This window comes from Rhinichthys klamathensis, unplaced genomic scaffold (assembly GCF_029890125.1).
Source record: "Rhinichthys klamathensis goyatoka isolate OS25496 unplaced genomic scaffold, OSU_Roscu_1.1 h1tg000181l_1, whole genome shotgun sequence".
In the NCBI taxonomy this organism is placed as follows: Eukaryota; Metazoa; Chordata; class Actinopteri; order Cypriniformes; family Leuciscidae; genus Rhinichthys; species Rhinichthys klamathensis.
In genome coordinates, this window is record NW_026606709.1 from 3,983,604 (window position 1) to 4,010,433 (window position 26,830).

The 26,830-nt window shown below is 39.2% G+C and overlaps 1 protein-coding gene across 2 annotated transcripts; it reads left to right on the forward strand.

The window, feature by feature from the left end:
• Nucleotides 1-2,070: 2,070 nt before the first annotated feature.
• Nucleotides 2,071-25,290, forward strand: nup205 (nucleoporin 205). 2 transcript variants are annotated; one of them, XM_056261327.1, is made up of 41 exons: nt 2,071-2,131; nt 3,481-3,623; nt 3,997-4,168; nt 4,279-4,423; nt 5,241-5,400; nt 5,488-5,716; nt 5,856-6,020; nt 6,232-6,407; nt 6,687-6,803; nt 7,049-7,186; nt 8,307-8,457; nt 8,540-8,748; nt 9,217-9,399; nt 9,595-9,645; nt 10,129-10,338; nt 10,431-10,668; nt 11,243-11,432; nt 11,568-11,688; nt 11,771-11,849; nt 11,935-12,099; nt 12,206-12,330; nt 15,265-15,379; nt 16,134-16,283; nt 16,360-16,434; nt 16,530-16,687; nt 16,791-16,871; nt 16,959-17,150; nt 17,266-17,470; nt 17,586-17,684; nt 18,011-18,156; nt 18,264-18,577; nt 18,663-18,801; nt 20,002-20,128; nt 20,209-20,282; nt 21,849-21,980; nt 22,959-23,064; nt 23,155-23,312; nt 23,439-23,568; nt 23,730-23,834; nt 23,926-23,984; nt 24,975-25,290. In XM_056261327.1, exons 1-41 carry the CDS (start codon nt 2,104-2,106, stop codon nt 25,125-25,127), a joined length of 5,913 nt encoding a protein of 1,970 aa, XP_056117302.1. In that variant the 5' UTR covers nt 2,071-2,103; the 3' UTR covers nt 25,128-25,290. The 2 variants fall into 2 exon arrangements, with proteins under 2 accessions (XP_056117302.1, XP_056117303.1); XM_056261328.1 differs by having other exon boundaries at nt 16,363-16,434.
• Nucleotides 25,291-26,830: the final 1,540 nt, after the last annotated feature.

Below are 26,830 nucleotides of genomic sequence, written 5' to 3' on the forward strand. Positions count from 1 at the left end.
TTAATTTGATCTCTATGAATCTCTGTGTAACCAAGAAGTGTAAATGATCTTATAAAAGAAGGAAGATTTTTATGCAGATGAAGAAAGTGGATGAGCAAGTGGAACAACAACTTTGAATCCTGCAAATTTCAAGAAGAAAAGTAGGTGTAAGTGAGTCAACTGGCATTTGCGCAACAAGGTCTGCACCTCCCACAACATAAAAAGAGACTGTCTATATAAACATGAGTCTAAACGATTCACAAGTAACAGTTTTTAAAAACATTTTGGTTCATTTTGTATCTGACATCGCAGAATACAGGTTTAGTTTAATGCAGAGATGCAATGTAGAGACACTGACGACTCATAAAATGCTATTAAAAGCAAAATAAGCAATAGCAATGAAAATAGAGCAAGTCTTAATTCCAGGGGTTCTTATGTAACTGGGCTGTGTTGAACAGCTGGCAGCAAAAGTAGGTCTGAGTGAACTGTGTCACAGACACTGAAAGTATAGGCCCTTAAAAGTACTTATCACAGCTGAAATAACGGATGTCAGACCCATTTTCCCAGAAGTTCTCTCTCTGAATATTACACCATTTATGGCATTGTGTCTCAAAGGGAGTTTCCAACAGTCAGTGATGTGATCTGGTAGGCTATACTGTAAATGTCTTTATAAGAAAACTATCCCATTTACACTCTGTTTACATCTTTGTGCACGTTTTTAGGTTCTTGTTTTTTTTTAAATAAATTTATCCTATTGACCTGATTGGAAATTAATAGCTAATTTATTTAATAATAAAGCAAGCCATTTTCAGAAGAATAAAAACAACAGCCCTGAGGCAATAAACGACTCATGGAAAAATTGCAAAGATTATTTACACCTCTAAACAAAATTCAAATCCTACCCCCGAGGACAGACACACAACACAAAGAACAACAACCAAAGAAAGACAAGCTCTTATATATAGGGCTGTCACATAAAAAAATAAACCCAAAATAATAGCTACCCATTACATCAATATAAACATAAACAAAATAACAAAATACACATAAATATCAAAAAGTATGGAAAAGATCATCATGTGAGAGGAGGAGAGATATGAAATTAATTTAGTGGGGTGATGCATAACTAATAAGATCATATAAAAGAAAACATAAATGCATAAAGTAATATATTTTAATTGCACCTACTCTAAACATCATTTTAATTAAGCCTGAATGTTAAAAAGGCTCAAATGACTGCTGATTTTTCAGCTAGCAGGTATGGGAGTTTGCATGTGTTTATTTTATATTGATGATTTGATTTCAATTGAAAATCTTTGTGGTTGTTGTAAACATAAAAGGGCACCATGTGACGCATCCTGGGATTGTTGTCAGGCAGTTTATCAGGCACTAATGTGGAGAGGACCCCTCTCATAATTCCCGTAACGGTCTCGCTTCTGTCTCCAGGGGGCGCTGGCGGCTCAGAAAACTAGTTAGGACGCCTTAGTTTTTAGTCTTCTGAATCTTTCTGAGTGATCATGCACAATTACATTATTATCGCTTACGTGTAATAAATGCTGGAATCTGCCTCCGTCATACAAATGCAAATATGATCTAGTCCAAGGAGGACCTTCTGTAAAATTATTTTATGAAACTCCATAGATATACTTGTAACCACAGGTGACTGTGATTAGCCCATTCTTAGAAGCGATGAGAAAAGGAACATGCACCATGTGACAAAGCTGTCTATGTTCAGTTTGCAGCCAGAGTATGGACAATAAGCGTAAATAACAACGAATTAACAATAAATAGAATGGAAATCTAATAAAGTAGATAAACATATGGTTTAGAAAAAAAAACAAAAACAATTAGAGACAACTTTCCGGTAACAAACTCCTCCTTTATTTCAGTGATCCGAAATTTAAGCCGATTTGCCATTCTACCAATTTTATTTCACTAAAGAGGTTATCTGTGCGTTACCCGGTAACGCAACAAAACCATGTTGTCAAAAAACAAAATAAACAATGAGATAAATACATAAATTTACACGAATGTAAATAATTGTAAATAAATTATTTACAAAAGAAACTGAAAGTTATGTTTTCACGCAGGCAAAATTCGGGGCAGCCCACTCACGCTTCAGACATGGCGACGCAGATGGCGGTAAATTCAGGTATAAATGTATATTCTATTTTACAAACATACTCCATGTTTTATACAGCATAGAGTATCGAATATTGGTAATTTAAACCAATGTAATTTAATAGATTTAAAGTACAAATAATTTAATCGACTCTCCATGTTGACGTTAACGTTACTTCATTAGTAAATATACCGAAAGTGTGTAGCTATATATGCGTCACACTACATTCATTATTATTATTATTATCTACCCACATTATTATAATTATTATTACAGGAAAAGTCATTGTAAGACCATCATCTCTGTGTGACCAGAAAAAGCTGTTTATTTGGAATATTAATGTCTCTTAAAACTAACTTGTGCATACGCTCTGTATTTGTAAATAAGGTTAATAATGGCCAAGATAATGTCTGATTTAAGTCTAAAATGCTTTAATGTGTATTTAAGAATCTGGTTTAGCGTGGTATTATTATATAGTAACTTAAATATAAGTCATGGCATCTATTTTGCATTCATTTTTGCTTCTATTTTGCTCACTGCCGAAGTTAACGTACATCATGGTTGCCAGTAAATTTAAAGTTGATATCCAAGTTGGTGTCCATACTTCTCATGTCTTTTTACAACCTCCTGTATTTATGATAATGCTGTACTAATCAACCTCTAACTTTAAGTCAAGGCAACCCAGCATGGTAGCACTAAAGCATTTTTGTGACAAATTGTCAAATTGAATATCAATAACCGATTCAGATAATACATTATGTAAGTGTCCTCTAAACAGTCATTGATAGTGTGTATACAGAAAACAGAATGGATTTTATAATTTAATGTCAAGTTACCTTTATTTGTTTAGCGCTTTTATACAGATTGTTTCGCAGCATAGATATATGGTTTCAAAGCAGCTTCTCAGTAATAAACAGGAAAATAACAATCAATAATGCAAACTTCTTCAAATATAAGACAAATTCAAATTCTGCTGTAAAGCAGCTCTACAGAGGATAGTTTTGCCATTATTCAGCTAATCAGCTTAAATCAGTTTTGTGTTCAGTTCAATAACTGTTCATCAATTTTGAAATTAGTACAATTCAGCTATAAGAAGACAATGGTGTCATTATTCAGATTGAGTCAGTTCAGTTTAGTAACAATGTCTATGTTGCAACGTCTGTCAATTATGAATCAAAGTCAAATGAGTTATAAAGCAGCTCTGCAGAAAACAGTGGTGTCATCGTCCAGCTCAATTCAGTTCAAGTTTTGTTCTCATACAATAGTGTCGGTGCAGTCGGTTGATAATATTACTGAACATTATAATTAAGTGTCTCTTAAACCCTTTTTAATGTGACATAAACCAAATTTTCTGTGACATGTTTTGAATCGGTTTGCAGGAGCCAGTCTGTGGGGCCCGCTGAAGGAGCTCTGGGAAGCCGTGGAGGGCGCCATATGGAGCCGTCAGCCTGAGAGCGTTCATCTTTTAGATCTCCAGTTGAAGAAACACAAACCCAACTTCCTCTCCCTCTTCAAAAACCCAGTAGGTTTTTACTTTCCATAGATTCAAAAACATTTCAGTAAATTTTTATATAGACAACCCATGTGGAAGGAAACCTGTAATTGTACTGTTGAGTTTAGTGGGAAATTATGAATTACTTGTGAAATGGAAATAAACGGAAAATCCTGTTTTGTTATCTGTAACCTGATTTGAAAGCTTCAAAATACATTCTAGCATTTGTTGTAAATGCCTTCAACGTATCATAAAAGTGGTCCATGTGACTTGTGTGCTTGTCTTTTTTAATTTAAAATCTTCATTCTTTTGAGTCAGATTTAAAAATAAAAATAAAAATCAATTTACGAAACCGATCTAAATTTATTTACAATTCTTGTTTTGTTTTTTTTGCGCAAAACAGCCGAAGAGTGCGGAACAAAGAGAGAAGGTTCGGAAAGCCTGCACTGAAGGCATTGCTATTCAGGGCCAGCAGGGAGCACGACTTCTTCCTGAGCAGCTCATCTCAGAAGCCTTCATCCTTAGTGACCTTTTTGACCTGGGAGAACTAGCTTCCCTTGAACTGCTGCTGGCAGGTACACACACTCAACATACTCGTTCGGGACTGTTGAAATGCACATTGCTCATATGATATCATTGCAGTGAAGTTGCTTTGTAATAATGTGATCTTCATGTGTATTTTTAGGAGAGCACCAGCAGCCTCACTTCCCCGGCCTGACTCGAGGCCTGGTAGCTGTGCTCCTTTACTGGGATGGCAAACGCTGTGTGGCCAACTCGCTCCGCTCGCTCATCCAGTCCAGACACGGGAAGACGTTCACACTTGACTTGAGGTTTGCCGTTCTTCCTTCATGTATCCTCCATGATTTGGTCTCACAAAGCTCATTCTTCCATGCTTCTCCCATACTTCCCTTTTAGGAAACATTTTATCCAAGAGGTTCACAGGTTATTGATTGCACCACTCAACATCTCCCAGGATTATAGAAATTTGGGATTTTGTACCCGTAATCTTTATTACAGACCGCATGAAGCTTTTAGTCCTATCTGTTAGCTTTGAGGCCATCTATATGCTAGCATTCTGTTAAACTCTAGCTGATACATTCACATTTTATAGATTACTGCATGGATGGTGGTGTTTTTGTAGTCCAAACCAAAAGTTTGCATCACTCTACTCCATCAACAAAAAGCCACAATAATTTTTCATTGGTGTTTGGATAATTGATGAAAAATGCTCTGTGACCAACAAATGTTTACACATTTGGTTCTTTAAGATAATCTTCACAAAGAGAGCAGAGACAGCAGTGAGTTTACCTGTTCGGCGTGATGACGTTTAATGTCCCTGACAGCCTCTGTAGTCCAATTTAGCCACGACTTGTTAACATCCAGTTACGTAAAAGCTTAAAATGTCATAGAATTCTGTCCCAACTTCATGTTTCAATAGGATTTATGTCAAAGCATAAAAGAAGTTTGAGTTTGTCAAAAATGTTATGTACCAGGGGCAACCCATGGTTTCAGATAGATTGTAGAAGTGTGCAGTGTTCATTACAAAAAAACAAAACAACAACGGAACAACTCATTTGTGTTTATGTCTTATGTTCTTTGATTTTTTTATGTAATTCTTTGGTATTGTCATGATTTCTTCCCATGTAGTCCTGAACTGGTGAATCTCACCACACGGTTCACGGATGAGCTGATGGCTCAGGGTTTGACCAAACAAATCTTGAACTTGATCTCGGATGTCAACGTGACCCGTGTGTTTGAGAGGCTTCAGAAAGAGCGGGGCCTTGGCAATGAGAAACACAGGAAAGAGGTGAAGCATCCTATACATATTGATTATTGCATATGCAAATAAATGGTAAATAGACAGTATTAAATAAGTATTTTTCATATGGTACAGGTATCTGACCTCATCAAAGAGTGCCGACAGTCACTGGCAGAGTGTTTGTTTGCCTGGACATGCCAGTCACCTCTAAGCAAAGATGACACCCTGGCTCTAATCAGTCACTTGGAGACGGTGACTGCCGAGGCTGATGGCTCATTGGATAGCGTCAACCTAGCTTTAGTCATGGCCTTGCTTTATTGTCTGGATGTTAGTTTTCTGGAGCAAGGAACAGAGGATAGAGAAGGTATTCATGCTTTTTTCAACCATCGTTGGTTGCTATAAATGCTTTATTATTATCCACACTGATACAAGTATGATGTTGTTTACTCAGTAGAGTAGATAATATTAGGTTTTCACAAATAAATTTTGTGTGTGTTGATTAGATTTGCTCCAGGCCTTGCCTCTACTGACGGAGAAGCAGTATGTGGCCGCAGTACACAATCGGCTGGTGGAGGGTCAGGGCTGGAAGCTTCCAGGACTGCAGGCAGTGGTGCAGCTGGCCTGGGCTCTGTCTCTACGGGCCCTGTCACAACTTCCACAGGGCGCAGGTATCTACACGACAACCCCTTGCATAGCTTAGGCCGTTGTTGATTACAAAATCACTTTTACTTCAGCTGTTTATCTCATGAAACGTCATAGTTACTGTCTTTACATTATCTGTATATGCTATAGTTTGTTATAGTAGATGCAATAGTAGATAAACCTTGAAAACTAACAGGTTAATGTACTTTCGCCCAATTTCATTCATTTTAATTTCAGCTCTAGTGGAGTACACTGAGGCAGATGAGGCTCTGGCAGACCAGGCGCTTTTGGGAGGTGTCTTCCTTTTTCTGACAGAGGGCATCCTGGGAAGTGATGGCTTCAGCCAAGAAGAATTCTACACACGCCGACTGCATTCTCTGATTACTGATTTCCTGGCTCTTATGCCAATGAAGGTGCGAGGAGAAATGCATGCATTTTAGCTGTATATTTATATACTGTACACTATCGTTCACAAGTTTGGGCTCTGTAAGATTTTCTAAAAAAGTCTCCAGTGCTCACCACTGCTACATTTATTTGATCCGAAGTATTATTACAATTCAAATGAACTCTATTTTAATGTTAAAAAAAAAAGTTTTTACTTCAGTCTACAGTGTCACGTGATCCTTTAGGAATGTTCAAGAAACATTTTATTATTATCAGTATTAATTTAAAAGAAATTGTGTTGTTTGCAGGTGAAGCAGTTGCGTAACCGTGCCGATGAAGATGCTCGACTGATCCACATGGCTCTGCAGATGGGCAGCGAGCCACCATCATCTCTACGCAAGGACCTGGACCACCTCATGATCCTTGTGAGCATTTATCACGTATCCCTTTACATTTATCACGTACTACAGACTTGATGAATTCTTTAGCATTTCTTTTTAGCACATCTTCTCTCTACAGCCAGGAAATGAATTGCATCTTCACATATTGCTTAAAATGTCAATTCTATTTAATTAGGATCTCATGCACCCATTTGTACTAACACTGAAGCATTATATCACTAATCAGCACTTTTGAACTATTGTAATTAATGCTGAATAATGTGTTTCAGATTGGAGAGTTTTACAATAAAGATCCATTTGAACTTGAGCTGGTCCTGGAGTTCTGGTGTCCATCTGAGTCTATTCAGCACACTTCATTCACTGGATCTTATCTTGGAGGACCTCCCCAAAGACCCCCTCACAAACAGGTATGTCAGAAAAATGCCTGCTAACTAGGGGTGTGAACCTACACTGGTCTCACGGTTCGGTTCGATTACGATTATCATGTCATTGATTCAGTTCAATTCGATATCACGATGAATTACGATGCACCGCATCCTCGATTTTCAATTTTAATTCAAAAGTGATGTGTGCGTGCGCGCACGTGTGTGTGCGTGTGTGTGCGGGTGTTCGCCTGTTCGCAGTGACAGAAACAGTGACATTCCAGTTTAAGTTTCAAGGGAGTAAAGCCTGTTTATGCCATTAAGAAAATGAAATTCTGTCAAATCAATTTTGTTTTAAAGAAATGTTCATTTAAAAGCAGCCCTCATTCATCAGTGTATAATGTTACCATTAGAGATGCGCGCATCATCCGTCGCCGAGTCCGCTGTTGAAGGTGACGATCATCCATTCGTAATCACTCGTAACAACTACACAGAAAAATGGTAATTTGACCATCGGGTGCGGATACTTAAATCAGAGAAAATTATTGGGGCGGGTGGATGATTTGTATTTGGCTGCGGATTCGGTTGATGTTGGAGCTCATCCGCTCTGCCATGCGTTAACAGCTCGGGGTGAAAACGGCTAACGTGGTTTATCAAGTTAGTGGTATTACCTCCTGCATATTCTATTTGTGCGTGACATGAGCGCACACAGCGCGTGTCTTCTCCAGGTCATGCTCACCAGATTGTTCATAAAAGCCGAAATGTGCTCAGGTGTAGGCTTTTAAAGTAGTTGGAGCATTTTTAATTACTCGCACTCGCGTCTCGCCTTCCTCTGCCATTGTATGCTACCGCGACATAGCACACACGCGACAAATGAGGTCAGAAAAGCGTCAGTACATTATCATCGGTTATGGTCTATTACTGAACCGATACCGAATTGTCCTTATCTGCATCGCGATGCATCGTAGAAACGATTCATTTCGACACCCCTACTGCCAACTTTGCTAAACCATACTATAGAGATGTATTTTTTATTGAAAAAAGTGCTCGTCCTACAATACGCAGTGCTCAGATGTATGTAGGGGTGATGTGGCATGAAACATTACTGGTTTAAACTCCAGAAATTAAGTCCTCAATTTGAATATACATTTATGTGTCACCTTAGGTGGTTCTCTCCAAGTTTGTGCGTCAGATGGGTGATATGCTCCCTGCTACTCTCTACATCCCTTACTTGCGCATGCTGAAAGGACTTGCTAATGGCCCTCAGTGTTCCCACTACTGCTTTAGTCTGCTTAAAACCAACGGTGCTCCACACGGTAACTGCACCCTCAGATCTTAAAAGTGAATAGTGTAATATGAGTGCTGTTGTAAACAAGTTGTTTATGATGATTGTTTCAGGAGAGAACCGGCAGGCTGGAGTGTCGGGCAGTTTAGTGTCGTGGGAGCACTTTTTTCACTCTCTCATGCTCTACCACGAGAACCTGCGACGCGACGTGCCCAATGCCGACAGCACACAGTACCGCCACCCACCCATCAGAGGCATCACTCAGAGAGAGCTGGAAGGCCTCACTGCGTTCCTCCAGCTGCTTACCACTATCATCACCTGGGTATAGCACACATATTTATATAGTGAAAGATCACTATTTCAGTTGATTAATTGAACAATTATAATTCTAAATGTTGAGCAAAATATATATATTTTTTAACAAATATTTTTATAATTCTAAATGTTGAGCAAAATATATTTTTTTAACAAATATAAAAAAATGGGATGCATCTCATTTGCTATCATTGAACTGTGTTATACATCAGCATTAAATTGGCAATCCACCACCCTTTTTTCTAGAAATCAGCAGTTTTCTGATTGAATCTGATTCAGTCAGATTGATAAATAAATTACACTTTTTCATTTTGATTTCAAAGCAAAACTGAAATATTCAAGAATAAATCACTATTGAATCAAATCAATTAGTGAATTAGGAAATCAGTTTCGAAACCCAGCCCTCATCACATCATCTAGCAGGTAAAAGTGCTCTTGGTATGTCAGTGTTCAAACATGTTCTTCTATTTTTCAGAGTGAGAATGCTCGTCTGGCTCTTTGTGAACACCCTCAGTGGACGCCTGTGGTGGTGATGCTGGGATTGCTGCAGTGCAGTGTTCAGCCCGTGCTGAAAGCTCAAGTTTTGCATGTTCTCGCCGCATTTGGCAAATCGCCCGAGATCGCTGCCTCCCTCTGGCAATCTCTGGAGTACACACAGGTGAATAAAACTCCAGCCTACAATGCCAAACTGACCTACACTAAAAGAATGAACGTTTAAACTGAATTAGCTGTACTAACTTCAAGAAAATCTTTTTTTTTTAAAGGGTTTTTTTCTTACTTTAGTGGCTTTTTTTCAGTTGAGTTGACTTGATTATAATGATATTGATCAATGTTGTTTTTTTCCCCCTCTCAGATCCTGCAGACAGTAAAAGCCCCTGGACAGAAACAGGCAGCTGGGATTGAGGTACAGTCTCTTGTCATGTATGCTGAGTATTAGGGCTACACAATTTGGAAATTGCTAAATTGCAAAAATGCTGTTTAAAAAAAAAGTCCACTGTGCCTGTTTGTAGGGCTTCACAATTTGCTGAATTTTATGATAGATTATTATGATTTGTATTATTACTAAATAAAAATATTAAACAAAATAGAAAATAAAATATTGAAGAAAAATAATCATTTTATTGTACAGTACAATATTTATGGATATGGATTTGAGATAGCATTTACTGTGACCTACGACACTGAATAATGACATGAGAAACTGGATCATGAGCTGCTCGCGTGAAAAAGGACACAGTAGCACGCTTCACACCACAACCGACATTGTATACATTTATTTAATTAAACTGCAGCCTAAGCCATATTGCGATTCCAGTTTTAATTTGATTAATTATGTGTGTGTATTATGTGCTTTTACTGTGGCACTAATTTCATTTTCCTCTAACAGGTGGAGCTGAACGAGATTGAATCGAGCTGTGAGGAGTATCCACTCACGAGAGCCTTTTGTCATTTGATTAGTACTCTTGTAGAGAGTGCACTCCCGGTGAATCTTGGAGCAGGACTGCGTGCACCAGGCTTTCAGCCTTATCTTGACTTCCTGCGTGACTCTGTGTTTCTGGCCTTCCCCACACGTGCCTACCGTCGACCAGCAGAAAAGGTTTGTTGTAGCCTGCTAGATTTAAACATTTCTCTAATCCCTTTCTCGCCTCCATTTTTGGTCTTGTATCTTTATTTCCTTTTTTTCTGCAGTGGGAGGTAGCTGAGGCAGTGTTAGAGGTGTTTCACAAACTTCTACGAGAATATGAGCCGCAGCCATCGGACTTCCTGCAAGAGATGGTGGAACTGCAGGGGGAACAGGTGCTGGCCCATAAGCCTCCAGGGCACAGCTTGATGTTTCACCTGCTGAATGACTCGCCCACCCTCTCTCTCTGCCTCAGCCTGTTGGAGGAGGGCGCTCGACAGCTCGACACCTACGCCCCCTTCCCTGGTCAGTATAAGATGCCTGCTCTGCATTTTTTTATGTCCTGTCACATTTGTTAGTAACACTTTTAAAACAACTCATTACCAAGTAATTAAAACGTTATATAATGCTTAATTTAATTGAATGCCTATTCAAATATTAATATTGGGGATGCAGCCATATTAAAATTGTGGCCAATACTTAATAATTTTATACTATTTTTACTGATAGGGTGAAAATAAAACACTCAATATATAAATGACAATGATTTTATTTTTAAAGTACATGAATTGTAGATATTTAATACATGAAAACATTAACTTATGTTCAAAAGTTTGAGATATTAATACCTTTATTCAGCAAGGATGCATTAAATAGATCAAAAGTGACAGTAAAGACATTTTATATGAATATTTCTATTTTAAATAAATGCTGTTCTATTGATCTCTAAATTCATGTAAGAATCCTGAACGTTTCTTGAGTTGCAAATCAGCCCAATAGAATGATTTCTGAAGGATCATGTGACTGACAACTGGTATGGCTGTAATTACTCCAGTTGTTTGTATTTGTTTATAACATTATGTCGGTGCTGCTGTTGTAGGTAAGAAGCAGTTGGAGTCGGCAGTGCTGCACTGTCTGTGTTTGTTGGAGCTGGCCCTGCAGAAGGAAGTGACGTTTATGGATCTGCTGAGAGAAAGTCAGACATCGCTACTTGTCTCCCCTGTGGAACAGCTCCTGCAGGGCGTCAGTGCTCAGAGCAGACGTGCTGATCACATCTCCAACATTGCCAGGTCTGCTTTCCACATATATATCTACCATATATTGTTCACAGCTAAATAATTTCCCCCAAAATAATTTCAGGAATGCTTTAATGTGTGTCTGATTTAGAGATACCTGTGCTGATTTGACTTGTTTGGCCTTCACAGGTACCTGTACCACAGCAGCTCTAACCCTGCTGCTGCTTTCCAGAGTGCCAAGATCCTGCGCCGTATCGCACGCTACCCAAACATTCAGGCCAGACTGGTTGGAGACTTCACGCATGATCAAGTAAGAGACCTCACACTGTCTATAGGTAATAAAATGAATAGGAGTTGCTTTAAATATGAAATAACTGTTTTGTAATGAGCAGGCAGTGAGTGAGAAGTTGATGGCTGGTTTTGTGGAGTGTCTGGACAGTGAGGAAGCTCAGGAGGGAGTGAGCGCAGATGGTGAGTCCATAAAAATCTCAAAATGGCCAAATGTCATCCATGAATTGTTTAAAGCAGCATCTAACATCCCTTTTTCTTGGTTCAGACTCAGACCCTGAGAAACGGGTGGCCCGGATCCGTCATGAAACCCAGATCCACATTCTGAACCTTCTGATTACCTCTCTGGACCTAAAGGGCCCCAACCTGGGCCTGTATCTTTTAGGCTATGAAGTGAAGAAGCCAGTTTCCTCCACTAACCTGCAGGACCCAGGTAAGATCTCAACTTGACTCAAAATCAAATGCAGAACCTCACACATACTATGCTATGCCTGAAACATGAAATGTTTGTTCCTTATTGTCATGTTTCCATCAATAAGGTGTTCTTGGCTGTCCACGGAGCTGCCTACATGCGATCCTCAGTCTGCTCCAGAGGGGCTGTGAGTGGCGTTCTGGACCTGTGCTTATCAAACAGGCCCCTCAACTAGCTGAACTCTGCTACCAGGTACACACACTTTAACCAATTTACATTCAGACACTGCAATCTAAAATCTAATAGTTAAAATCTAAAATATGCTATTAAATCAAGGTTCCCGTGGGGCATTAAAAAATCTTAAAAGTCTGAAATTAAAATCTCCTGATTTTAAAGACATTAAAAAGTCTTTTGTAGTACCTAGTTCGCAACTAGGCTCTCGTTTCACCAGAGCCGTTACCCCAGTAACCCCTTAAACAAAGCAGGTTGTGCTACTTTCTGTTTCTGAACATGTTTGAAAGAGCCATTCAAATGTTTCTATTTGCAGAATTTGTTAACATTTTTACATTTGAATTAGTGCTGCCACTAACGACTAATTTTCTAACGACTAATCTTTCGACTAATTTTTCGACTAATCTAAACGACTAATTTAAAAAAAATTGTTTGTCATTTCGTTGTGTACATTTTATTTTTAACTCAACTGAAGGGCCAAAATATAAAATGTCACCTGTTGAAAAACATTGTTTTAACAATCTAAGCGTAAGTATCTGCATTTCCATTAGGCTATACCATATTAGTCAGAGTCCTAATCTTATCCTCTATTAACAAACATGTATGTATTCATTACTTAAATTAGCTCTTTGTTCTGCCTTAAATGAATACATTATTAGCTTACTGTACATTTTTATATGTACATTTCTGAAATGCATAACTGATAACATCACTCTGAATTGTAGGCTAAAGTAGATAGAATGCATGCATTTTCTGTAAAGCTGCTTTGAAACAATATGTATTGTGAAAAGCGCTATACAAATAAATTGGAATTGCATTGAAAGAGTCTGGACTAGCCGGCTTAGCTCTGACTAATAATGAATCGCGCTGAAAGCAGGCAGACACACGTTTTTGCAGCTCGCGTTTACACTTGCGTGCATGGCCGTGCCTCAGTTCGCGTGAATGTGAAAGCAACACAGACTCGGGTGTGCACTTGTTCAGGAAGTAAAGTGACCTGCGGATACGTTTTAGCTGATTATGATGTATTTAGTTAAATAAAACACATGTAAGGGATGATAGTGTTGATGATTTACCTTGGATACGAGCGAGAGCGAGTCTGCAGTGTATTCGTGCATAGCACATGGAATCAGGGCAACAAATTTGGAAATCCACTGGCTCCTCAAAAGAGTACGTTTGCAAGCAGCAGAAGGCCACCTTATGCGACACACGCACCTGTGTTGTTCACTCAAATGCGCATAATAGCACAGAATTAATAAAAAAAAAATATATATTGACCCGCGTTCTGCTTTCTATCATGCGCAGTGCACGTTTGCGATGGCGTAAGATGCACGCAAATGCACCAGTGTTCGGTAGAATTAAGTTGAGTGTGAAACCAGACCAACGCTTCAGGGGCGCCGGGAACAATCGCGCTCGGGCTCGGACCACAGCAAACGAGCCCTGTGTGAAAGCACCGTCACCTGCCTCCGCAATTTTTCATATCAAAGCAGTGAATGCGGGGGAGGGGGAAGGAAGAAGAGGATAGCAGATTAACCAGCAGGGCGCGCACAGCGCACAGACTGGTGTGTGGAGGTGAATTACAGTGAGCCGTTTGAGATGGGAGACCAAAAATAAATAGGTGGTCAATAGTAAAACAACACGTTGACTAAAAAAAATTGCCGTCGACTAATTTGCATGGCCGACTAAGTCGACTAATCGTGGCAGCACTAATTTGAATATGGACTAAAACGAGCCCTAGATATTGACTGAAAAGGTTCTGATTCTTTTTTTTTTTTTATATAGTTTTATTTTCAGTTATGATACATGAAACAAAACATATATACATAACATAAGAATTGACATTTTTCTTTTACAAAATCAGACTACATAACAACCCCCCCTCCCACCCCAAAAAAAACAAAAAAAAACAAAAAAAAACACGCAATTCAGACCTCACTTATTTCGCTGTACTAATCATATAAAATCTAAAATGTAAGGAATGTGATTGCAATTAATATGCAATAAGAGAAGGTAAATGCTCCAAAAAAGATCCCCAAATTTTTCCAAAAGTTTTCGGTGATTTCCTAACATTGAAAAGGATTTTCTCAGGGGTGCAATATGAAATGAGTTCATTGATCCATTGTTTTCTTGATGGAGAATGAGTCGATTTCCAGTTCACTAGTATACATTTTTTCCCCGCAGTTCCTGCCAATAGTGTGAAATACTTTTTATGATGAGAGGAATTTAATAAATCAGTATCCCCTAATATCCAAATCCTAGGATCAATACTAATTGGGATACCTATAACCTTTGAAGAAATATCAATTATATATTCCCAAAAGTCATTCAAAATAGGACAATTCCAAAGCATGTGGAGTAAATTGCCTTCAGCCCTCTTACAGGTTCTGATTCTTTATTATTGTTCTTTATAGTTCTTTTGCACTTTAATCTGTTTAAAACATGTTTTTTTGTGTGTGTGTATTGTTTTGTTGAATTTAAATGTGCTTTTTATTATAAAAATATAAAAAAATTTTTATTAAACCTGTTTGGAGGACAATACTGTGATTAAAATCTTCAGCAATTATCATGATATATGCAGCAGCTCTTCTAATCAGGTGAACACGGTGGCAAACACAACTGGAAAGTTGGAAGTTTTGCACCATAAAAAAAAATATTGGAGGCTGAAGTGCTCTGGGTTCTCCAAATGTGTAATTTGTTCAGTCACATTACATCCAGTTTTTGTGTTTTAGATTTGAACGTTTACTAAGCAATGTTGTCATGTGTTTACTATTTGTAGTTATATTTTTAGTATGGATTTGAGTACTGCTTACATATTATATAGTATAACATTACATTACATCTTAAAAAGACTTAATTTGATTTAAAAAACACGCAGCAACCCTGATAAAATATTTGTGTTTATGTTGTGTGTATAATATTTTAATATTATATAATATATTTTGTGTGTGTTCGTCCTAGGTAATCTATCAGTTGTGCGCGTGTCCGGACACTTCTGGGCCCACCATGCGATACCTCAGGACCAGTCAGGACTTCCTGTTCTCTCATCTGCAGCACTTGCCTTTCATATTATCAGGTCCGCTGCCTGTCTGCACTCTTTGTTTTGATTTTGTGTGTCCATAACATCCAGTAGAAGATGTACACTACCGTTCTAAGGTTTGGGGTCAGGAATAATTTTTGTAAAAATAATTATCACTTTTATTTTGCAAAGATGCATTAAATTGATCAAAAGTAGCAGTAAAGACATTTATAATGTTACAAATGCTGTTATTTTGATCTTTCTATTAATCAAAGATTGCTAAAAAAAATGTATCAGAGTTTCCACAAAAATGTGTGTTTTCTACATTGATGATAATAAGAAATGTTTCTTGAGCACCAAATCAGCATATAAGAATGATTTATGAAAGATCATGTGACACTGAAGACTGGAGTAATGATGCTGAAAATACAGCTTTGCATCACAGGAATAAATTACATTTAAAATATATTAAAATAGAAAACAGTTATTTTGAGTTGTAATAATATTTCACAATATTACTATTTTACTGTCTTTTTGATCAAATAAATGTAACCTTGAAGATAAGAGACTTTTTTCAAAATCATATATATATTTTTAAACCTAAACTTATGAACGGTAGTGTAATATCCATTTTGAACATGACAAAGGGAGTAAAACAGCCTCTCAGAAGTGTCGTGTAGTAGCCCATCCAGATACCTTTTAACTTTTTTTATCTTTGATTTGTAACCAACTAATCATAATTTCACATAAAGGAAGGATAGCAACAACAACTGTTAATGCCTCTGATTGATTCCATCTTTATGTCCCACAGAGAATGAGATTGCTGCTCTGTCTCAGATGTCCTGGTTGATGAAGACTACAGCCATTGAGCTCAGAGTGACCTCACTGAACCGCCAGCGCTCACACACACAGAGACTGCTCAACCTCCTCCTCGATGACCAACCACACACATTACATACAGGTATGTATGAGTTCCCAGAGTTCCTTATGATGACCAGCCAGCCGCACTGAAGTAAATGCATTCATTGTATCTGTAGCAGATGGAGAGACAGGCATGGAGGAGGAGAGTAGATCAGTCAGCGGTTTCCTGCACTTTGGCACTGTCTCCAAAGGTAAGGGAAAGTCTGACCGCCCATATTGCAAAGGAAGGCACCATCTGATTTAGATTATATTTAGTTAACCATTCATTGCTCTTTGGTGATCTCAGTACGCAGGAGGCTGCTGAGCGTTTTGGATGCCATAGACTTCAGTCAGGAGGCCCCGGAGCTTCTGCAGCTGGACTTCTTTGAGCGTGCTCAGATAGAACAGGTCATCACCAACTGTGAACATGTCAATGAGCAGGGACACACGGTCTGCAACGTCAAGGTATGCGGATGGCTCACCAATCTGCATGCACTAGAGCTCATACTGTCATTTATTGTATTATAAAACATGCAATTAATTCTTTCATTGCTTCATCATGTTTCAGTTGCTCCGCCGAGTTTTAGTTGCAGAGATCAATGCACTGCAGGGCATGGCGGCCATTGGGCAAAGACCACTGCTGATGGAGGTGAATGCATCTCTGTTATTTGAAGGCAAGAGATACAAAAAATGTGTTTCCTGTTACTGATTCTTTCATGGTCTCTGTCGGTATCAGGAAGTGAACTCAGTCCTGCAGCAGGTGGTTGAGAGGAACCGTGTGCGGCGTAGTCTCAGTGGCAAGCGTCACGCTCTGCAGAGCTGGAGGAGTCTGGTGGAGACCATCCTCACGGCCTGTCCTTCAGAGCTCATCCCAGCAGACCAGCGCCAGCTGATCATCAGAGACCTGCTTTTGGACCTGCACGACAAGGTAGGACAACAGATGGAAAGGAACTGAGTGTGTTTTACGCTGATTTGCTTCTAGCAGATGCTTTTATCCCAATGTGGAACAGCAATTTGACTTGCCTTCTCTCTCTTTTCTCTAGGTGTTATCGGAAGATGCTGCAGGTGAATTGATGCCAATTGTAGCCGGGGCGGTCTTCACATTAACAGCACACCTCAGCCAATCAGTTCTGTCTGAGCAGCAGGGGGCGGGGCCAGAGGGTGGTTCTGGATCAGGATTTGCTTCGATCGCTAACTCCGCTCTTCACCTCATTCTGAGGAAGCTGCTGGATTTTATCTTGTGCACAGGTTAGAAGGGTCACATTTAAGGCTAATCAGCTGTTCTAGGTAAATTAATTCCACCATGTTAGAGGTTAAATGGTTAACCTTCTTGTCTTACTCCCTGGTGTTTGTTTACATCAAGGTGGAGGTTTCCAACGTCTACGGGCTCACCTTTATGGCGCTCTTCTCTACTACCTGCAAATTGCCCAGAAACCTGAGGAGCCTGAGACACTGCAGACAGGTATATAAGCACATACTGTATAGGATATTTTATTCACATACACATACACTCCTAGACAGCATTTTTGGGCATCATGATTGCCCTGGAAGGTAGCATTATTTAGCTACCTAAAATTTTGAGGCTTCATTTTATATATATATATATATATATATATATATATATATATATATTTTTTTTTTTTTAAGAATTTGAGAGATCGTTCACACTGTATCTGCCTATGAAAAGCATGTCGGCTTTAACACATTTTCATAGCAATATTATGTAATATATGCTAATATACAAAATAATAAATACAAATATTATAATATATAATACTGAATTTGCAGGTACATCCATGTGGGAGCGTTTGACTGCCCCTGAAGATTGTTTCTCCAAGCTGCAGAGAGAGAACCTAGCCATTATTGAGAGCTATGGCACTGCACTTATGGAAGTGGTGTGCAGAGATGCTTGTGACGGCCATGAGATCGGCAGGGTAAGAGCAAATAAGTCATCAACATCATCTTGCTTGGTCAATGAGGAACGAGAGGAAGACCTCCAAACGTCTATTGAGTTGACTCGAGGACATAATCTCTTTTTCAGATGCTGGCTTTGGCAGTGTTGGACAGGGTGTTGTCTATAGACAGACAGTGCCAGTGGCTGGTGTACCTGTGTAACAGCGGTTACCTGCGTGTGCTGGTTGAGAGCTTGAAACAAGATGATGCCGCCTTGCAAACTCTGCTCACACCTCAGCCTCCACTACTAAAACCACTGTACATCTACGAGTCCAAAATTGCGCTGCTGACCCGTGTGGCTAAGACAGCACAGGGTGCGATGGAGCTTTTGCGCTGTGGGCTGGTCAGTCAGCTGGTGGAGTGTCAGGTGTTTCACATGCTCCCTCAAAACGATGCGCTCAGGTACTCTATAATCTAGAGTCCAAGCTATAGATGAATAATTAACTTTCTCTACCCTGCCTTCTTACTCTCTTCATTTCTCTTTCAGAGTGTTTGGGCAGAGAGATCCATCAGGGTTTATTCCCAATCCTCTAGAGAGATACAGACAGATCCTGCTACCTACTCTCAGATTGATGCAGGTCATCTTGACCTCCACCACCACGCAGCACCAGCAGGGGGCAGCACAGGTACTTAAACGTCCATGCAATGATGTCCTCAGAAACAGGCTGAATCCCTCTCCTATATGCTAAAAGAGTTTAGCTAGCGATTGGATAAGTATATATTTGTATGTAGTACTACATCTTACTGCATACTTAAACCAGTGTTACCCAGAGCGGCTGTACCACACCATGTTACAGCACAGTATAGGGCTATTTGCAACCAGAAACAAGTCTACTACAAAAAAAGTAACGGCACGTTATTTGAGTGGACTTTGCTTTTCCGATGAGGATGAGTGGTACATGAGTAGAGCGTTCGCATGGGCCGTGAGCAACTGAGTGTCACACCACGCAGTGATAATGGCTAAAGTGAGAGTGAAACCTGAACGCTGAACACTGAGGGCCAGGGCGGCATATGTTTTCAGTTTATATTTTGGGCCGTTTTTTTTTCGGCCAAAAACCTGTGGCCGTAATTTCGGTGCATCCCTAATTATTACAATTAAAAAAAAAATGTATATATATATTTTCTATTTTAAAATGTAAGTTATTCCTTCACATGATCTTTCAGAAATCATTCTAATATAATAATAAGCTTATTTGGTGCTCAAGAAACATTTCTTGTCACAGTCGTGCTGCTTAATATTTATGTGGAAACAATGATACATTTTTCCAGGATTCTTTGATGAATATAAATTTAAAAAGAACAGCACTTTTACATTATAAATGCCTTTTACTGTCTCTTGATCAATTAATAAATTGTAAAATAAAAAAAAGTATGAATTTCTTTTTTTCTTTATATATATATACATATTGCTTCGCTTCTGCTATGATAAAGAGACATCCACTCTTGCATTGCGTGTTCGTGCATTTTGGGTGGCGGAGCAAAGAAGGGAGGGGTTGATTTCAAATATCAACAGTGTTCAACAATGATTCATAGAAATCGCTTACTGCATCTTTAAATGTTTACAGAACATTCATTAAGAATATCAAAAGAGTAGATAAAATATATATAAAAAAGAAAAATAATCAAGGTTAATTGAAAAATCCATTAAAACTAAATGAATACTTCCATGTTATAAAAGTACTCCTTATACCACATATTGTTTGCATTTGCATGTCACTGTTAGCCTCTATATTATATAATATTTTTGTCTAAATAAATAAAAAATAAACACTAAAATCAATAGTTTTAAATGCTTCATGAACAAACGAATGTGTTTTCGTTTATAGGTGCTCCAGTGGCTCATTGTTCACTCTGATGTCATTCATTCAATTCTGCATGGTCAAGATATGAGCATGGGTGCCCTACAGGAACTCTCTCTCCTCACTGCCATCATCAGCAAGACTGCACTGCCAGGTGCTGCAACTCTACAGCTGTTTGAAATGCTCCACAAACTGATGCATGACTAATGCTGTGCATGTCAATTTGGGTTTCAGGAGCCCTCGAGATGGGACAGGAAATCAACAGTGCCGTCCTTATGGAATTACAGGGACACATCGGCAGATTCCAGGTGAAATATTGAAAAAATAACCTCTTTTTAAAGTTGACTTTAAATGTATTAAGTATATGCAAGACAACAACTCTAAGGACGAAGACCATTCGCAGTTTATTATGATGACTTATGATGATTAGGGCTGTGAATTTATGATTCATTGGTTTTCTATTCAATTCAAGAACAATTTTTGCAAATTCAGAACGATTCCAGACGATTCACAATAATATTCGATGCGATTCGATTAATGATTCGATTCTGCATTTTTTTTAAGTGCATTCATAGGATTATTTAAATGCTTCCCCTGATGCGTCTTAGTCAGGGTGCGAATTACACAGCGACCTTCAGGGTGTCAGAGAGTAGGGGGAAAACAAACAAACCTTTTGTCCATTAGATGTTAGTTCATGTAAGTAATGATTCAACATCACTTTATTTTAATAGGTTATAAAAATTGACATGTAGAAATTGACATATGCTGAGATTGAAAAAGGCTTTAAAAGTATTGTTAGATAATGTTAACCATTGTGTAGGAAAGTGTTAATATATAGGCTACACAACATTATTACAGTCTTCCAGGTACATTAAACACAATGCTTCCATGGAGAGACTACCCTAGAATTTTTTGCACTTTCCCAACTAATCCTAAACTAACTTTTCTTTACGGAAGAGTTAGAAAAACCTTCTTGTGTCAATGAGAAAAATGTGCACAACGTCTCCATTAATTCGTGCATGCAGTCATTTAATGTTTTATATATTTTAAAGCATTGAATCGGTATCAAATCGTGATTCATTTTGATTCTTAGCATTTTAAATCAGTTATTGAGCGAAATCAACGATGCAAAAATCCATGTTTCAAGATCGATGCATATGCATCGTCAGGATTCGTAATCGAGCGTATCGTTACACCCCTAGATGACATCATTACACAGCGACCTTCAGGGTGTCAGAGAGTAGGGGGAAAACAAACAAACCTTTTGTCCATTAGATGTTAGTTCATGTAAGTAATGATTCAACATCACTTTATTTTAATAGGTTATAAAAATTGACATGTAGAAATTGACATATGCTGAGATTGAAAAAGGCTTTAAAAGTATTGTTAGATAATGTTAACCATTGTGTAGGAAAGTGTTAATATATAGGCTACACAACATTATTACAGTCTTCCAGGTACATTAAACACAATGCTTCCATGGAGAGACTACCCTAGAATTTTTTGCACTTTCCCAACTAATCCTAAACTAACTTTTCTTTACGGAAGAGTTAGAAAAACCTTCTTGTGTCAATGAGAAAAATGTGCACAACGTCTCCATTAATTCGTGCATGCAGTCATTTAATGTTTTATATATTTTAAAGCATTGAATCGGTATCAAATCGTGATTCATTTTGATTCTTAGCATTTTAAATCAGTTATTGAGCGAAATCAACGATGCAAAAATCCATGTTTCAAGATCGATGCATATGCATCGTCAGGATTCGTAATCGAGCGTATCGTTACACCCCTAGATGACATCATTAAAGCTGACAATTCTGTAAATGTGTGAAGTTTACAATATGAGTGACGTTTCCTCTCTCTCCCTCCTTCAGCGTCAGTCGTTGTCTCTGCTCGTGCGGCTGGTGGGCACTGATCGCGCTCGCTACCTGAAGCAGATTGAGGACACTGTTTCCCCTGGCGACCTCGCAGAAAAGAGAGAGGAAATGGAGGTTGCCATGCAACAGGTGATGTCACAGTAAACATAGAGCCCACTTACTCCTCTCTGTAGCATCTTAAAGTTGCTGACTTTGTAAACACACTCATGCAGAAACATGTGCTTCGACCTGCTTGGAGACTCATGATAAATTAAAACAATTAGCTCAAAATGTCAAATATGTTCATAGTCTGATGTTAAAAAAAAAGTCGGTAACGCTTCCTTTTACAGTCCTGTTACCCATGTACATACTAGGTACTTATTATAGTAATTTCAATTACTGGGTAATAACTAGGTTCTAACCCTGAACCTACCCCTAACCCATGTACTTTCTAGGTAAGTACACTGTAAGTACACGTAAGTACTGTACTGTAAAAGGAAGCGTTACCAAAAAGTCTGTGTCCATCATACACTATAGGGCTGTTCACACTTGAAATAGTTGACATTGGGTCATTCTAAAGATTCCTGGGTTACCTTGCTTCACATTTCACACTGCTCATAATGTACCCGGGGTTACCAATTAATTCTGGGTATTCATATGCTAATATTTTACTCTGTATATTCTTAAACTCTGAGTTAACGTTCTTTTTTGCATATTTGTGGTGTCATTGCATATGCCGTTCATCCAGTCAATGCCACTATGTTTACATAACTGTAATGTTAACTGTGGAGTTAACACCGCAAAAGTATTGCTAACCCTGCTCCACAGTAGTACGATAACCCGGGGGGGGGGGGGGGGGAGCGGGATGCAAACATATTTTTGGCAGAAGCAGGCGGGAGTGGTAGAAAATCTTGCGGGCGGGAGTGGGATTGAAAAATCCCATCCCGTGCAGACCTCTAACCTGGTGTTAGAGGTCTGCAAAAAGTGAAATCGGTCAACACTGATTGACCAAAATCTGCAGACTAGTATCAAAAGACTGCAGATCAGGGCAAAAATCTGGGCATAAGTTGAGTAGTTTATCTCAGCCTTTAGATGTTTCACTCTGATGTGTATTGTGTGATTTCTCAGATTTGTGCTAATATTATGGAGTACTGCCAGACACTACTGCTGCAAAGCTCAGCTGATGCCCAGTTCTCTCTCTGCCTGTTCAGCCCATCAGCAAGTGAACCAGCAGGTTGGTCTTTGTAACTGTTTAGTGTCTGTCTATGTTGAGCAAATACTGGCTGGCTTCTGTAAACTAACTGTGCTCTTTCCTGTGCGTCAGATGTGTCCGTTCCCTCTGCGCGGGTGCCCAGTCTGGGATTGGTTCTGCTCCTACTGAAGAACAGTGCCACTGACTTCTTCCGATACCATGACAGCCACAGACAGAGCCTGAACAAGCTAGAGCGAGTGGAACAGCTTCCTCCTGAGGAACTGAAGGAGGTATACATGCAAAGACAGAGAACATGTCTGATGCTGCACATCGCCTTTCTCTGCTTGTTTGATTAAAAGATTCAGAATTTGGAAGACATAATAACCTATGCCTAACATATCGTTTTGTGTGCAAAGCTGTGCCAGGGTCTGGTGTCTGGTTCTGGTGGAGTGGAAAAGATCCCATCAGTGCAGAGAAACGTGCTTGCCAAGCGCCGGCTCGTCCAGCTGGTCAACAACAGAGCCAAACTTCTTGCCCTCTGTTCCTGTATCCTAACACATAAAGATTGCCTGATACATCTATAGATGCTCCAATTTGCTTTTTAAAATAACTTCTTAAGCTTCTACTGTTTATTTTTTCTGGCGATTACAATCTGACACCTGAAAAGAGGACAGCAGTTGCATGTTTTTCTTGACATTTCTCTGAAGATATCATTGAGACGTGCCTGTTTGTGATTTGGCGCCACCTAGAGTTCTACTTGCTCTACTGCACTCCCACTGACGCCAAAGACTCGCTTCTGCCAGGTTACAGAGGTCAGCTGTCCTGTCCTGTTCAGTTTTATGTTGTTTTTAACTGCATGAAAGACTTGTTTATCAAATGTCTGACCAATTTCTTTCTGTGTAGATCCTAGTGCCAGCAGAGGTTTAAGTGCGTCAAGAGTGAGCCAGCAAGATATTGAACAGGTACATTGCAGGAGTCTTGTGATCTAAGTTTTAAAGGAGCATTGCGGAAGTTCTGAAATTTCTTACCGTTACTGACACCAGTGGCCGTTAGAGAAACTGCAGCCAGTCTCATGCTCGTTCTCGGTGCACACGCTCATTGGCCGCACTAGATAAGGCTTTTTTTTTTTTTTTTTTTTTTACTTACGAGGAGTTTCCGTGGGTATCTGGATTGTGCTGGAGGCTGGTCGCTTTTTTCTGTCCGCAGAGTCCATTTGAAACACTACTGCTAGCGATTGCCGCTGCTTACTAATGGCTGCTATACGGATGTAAGCCCAAGTAGACGAAAACGCGCATGACGTCACATTTTGAGAATTTTCACGCCAATTTGGACCCGACTCCTCCACAGACAATTGAGCCTACAGGCTGATAGAGGCAACCGTGGTGGACAGTCAATGAGTCATTCTTTCTATTACATTATCGTTGGCTCATAAATGTACAAATGAAGACTCTATCTTAAAGATTTTTTTTAAAATAAAAACCTACACATAGCCCCTTTAAATGATCATAATGTTGGTGAAGGGTGCAAACTGGCGAGCCATATGATTTTTGTCAAAGAGCCACAGGTTCCCGACCAAGGCACTAAATTGATCAAAAGTGACATTAAAGACATTTCCATTTCCATTAAATGCTGAACTTTCTAGTACTGAAAAGAAAATGTCATGGTTTACTACTACTAAGCAATATTAAGCAGCAAATCAGCATATTAGAATGTTTTCTGAAGGATCATGTGACACCGAGAGTAATGATGCTGAAAATTCAGCTTCGCAATCACAGGAATATGTTGCATTTAAAAATATATTAAATTAGAAAAGTTATTTTAAATTGTAAATATTCCACAATGTTGCCTTGGTGAGGATAAGAGACTTTCCAAAACATAAAGAAATCTTACTGACTCTGTACTTATCCAAATGTCTGCTTGGTATTGTTTTTGAGTGTTTCTTGTTTGTGTAGTTGCAGAGTGATGTAGCAAACAGCTTCAGTGAGCCGCTCCAGAGGAAGTTGCTGGAGGTCGAGGGTCTATATAGTAAAACCCGTTCCCGTCACACCTTCATCCAAGCCCTGACGCGCAGGATCCGGGGCCTAGTGCATCATGCCAAAGGCTGAACCATCACAAATAGTGCGGAACATTATTCTTTTCAATTAGGTGTCAAACAAGTGCTTTTTGCAGTTTTGATTACTATCAACATATTAAATTGTCTTGGTATGAAGATCTCTGCTCTGGATTTCTGCTTTTTTCTAATGTGGTAAATAAATGGTTTTCTAAACAGACATCCCTGTTTTTTTCTTGGCAAAATATGTGACTTAAAGAAAAAACAACAATGTAAGTATTGTACAGCTGCTTGAGCAAATTAAGCACTTAAAGCTCCAGTCGGCAAGTCTGGCAGATTGAGTGGATTTAGGAATTTTTTTTAATGTTTACAACTCTCATGCCCCTCCCCCACTATCAACGGATACCCTCCCACCCAGTTCATGCTCGTCAGTGCGTGTGCACCAGATTTTCAGTGAACGCCAGGGCTCTCAAGTGTCACGCATTGAGCGTGACAGTCACTCATTTCGGTCTTTTGTCACGCTCTCCCGCCACACATTGTATTTCTCACGCTGAAAAACTATTTGTAATATATTTAATATGCCGCAGCGCCCAAAACTCTGGCCGCGCCGCTCTCACTGTGGAACCGCATGAATCAAGCGCGTTTCCTCTGGTGTTGTTCGTCGAGCTACACAATAGCCAATCAGAAAATAGCACTATTGTATCTGGGTAAGATCTAACGCAACAACCAATGACAAAAATGTATCCAACCCCCCGTCGGCTGGGTGTCACTCTTACCTGTCTTCAAAACTTGAGAGCCCTGGAACGCGCCCGTCTCATCAACATCCATCAACACCATGGAGTATTTGGAGGTATGCTGTCCTGGCTAATGTACCGATAGATTGCAATTACTAACGTCATTTATACTCTAAATGAGCTTACTTGATTTTCCGCCATCACTCTTCGTTACTGCGCGAACTTCCGCGAACTTCAGGCGTGTGCATGTGATTGTAACGTGCGCGAGGGGTGGCGTGTGCCCGATCTGTGATTGACAGTCAGATCTCACACCCCCCTGCGCTGATTGGACATGATGAACCGGGAGCTGTGGATTTTTGCAAAACAAATAACAAGCTCCAGGTGGAGTTAGAAGCTCGGGGTTGTTTCTAAAACCACTTTATTTATGTTGTTCTGTCAGATTATAGTGTCGATTTCACTGAATATGATCAAAAAAATGTTGCCGACGGCAGCTTTAATTCCTGTTTCTTGTGATTTGCATAGTGAATAGCTGAGGCACAAAACCATTGCAGAATAATCTTGTTTAATTTGATAAGGTACACTTTATAGAAGACAGAAAAGTGCATAATTTTCAGTTTATTTTGTATGTTTAAAATGGGCTCGGTCTTGGCTTTGAGAGCTTTACTGCAGAAAGGATTCAGGGAGTGATAACACCTGCAGGCTACATTCAGATCACATGGTAAGGATTGTTTCAAATGGCAACAATAAGCACATGTCCATGTTTTAATACAGAAATGCACATATTCCAACCTAATTGCCTCCCTAGTTTGTCTATAAAAGTGTTCATGACTACATTTATAAATGTCAGGCACATCCTATTCAGAAAACATGGACTGTGGAATCAACAACTGGTTGCAAAGGAAAAAATATGACTTAGCTGTGATGTTTCAAAGTCAGGTATCTTTTAAATCATGTTCAATGTTTTTACAATATTGCCTTTTCCCAGAAACATCAAACTACAATTATTTTTTTTTTTAAATAAAAA

Excerpts from the sequence above, each read along its gene's own strand:
- nup205 (XM_056261327.1), top strand. The coding sequence starts at position 2,104 with ATGGCGACGCAGATGGCGGTAAATTCAG. Across the intron at positions 5,717-5,855 it reads AGGAACAGAGGATAGAGAAG|ATTTGCTCCAGGCCTTGCCT; the intron begins GTATTCATGCTT and ends TGTGTTGATTAG. Across the intron at positions 15,380-16,133 it reads CTTGCCTTTCATATTATCAG|AGAATGAGATTGCTGCTCTG; the intron begins GTCCGCTGCCTG and ends TATGTCCCACAG.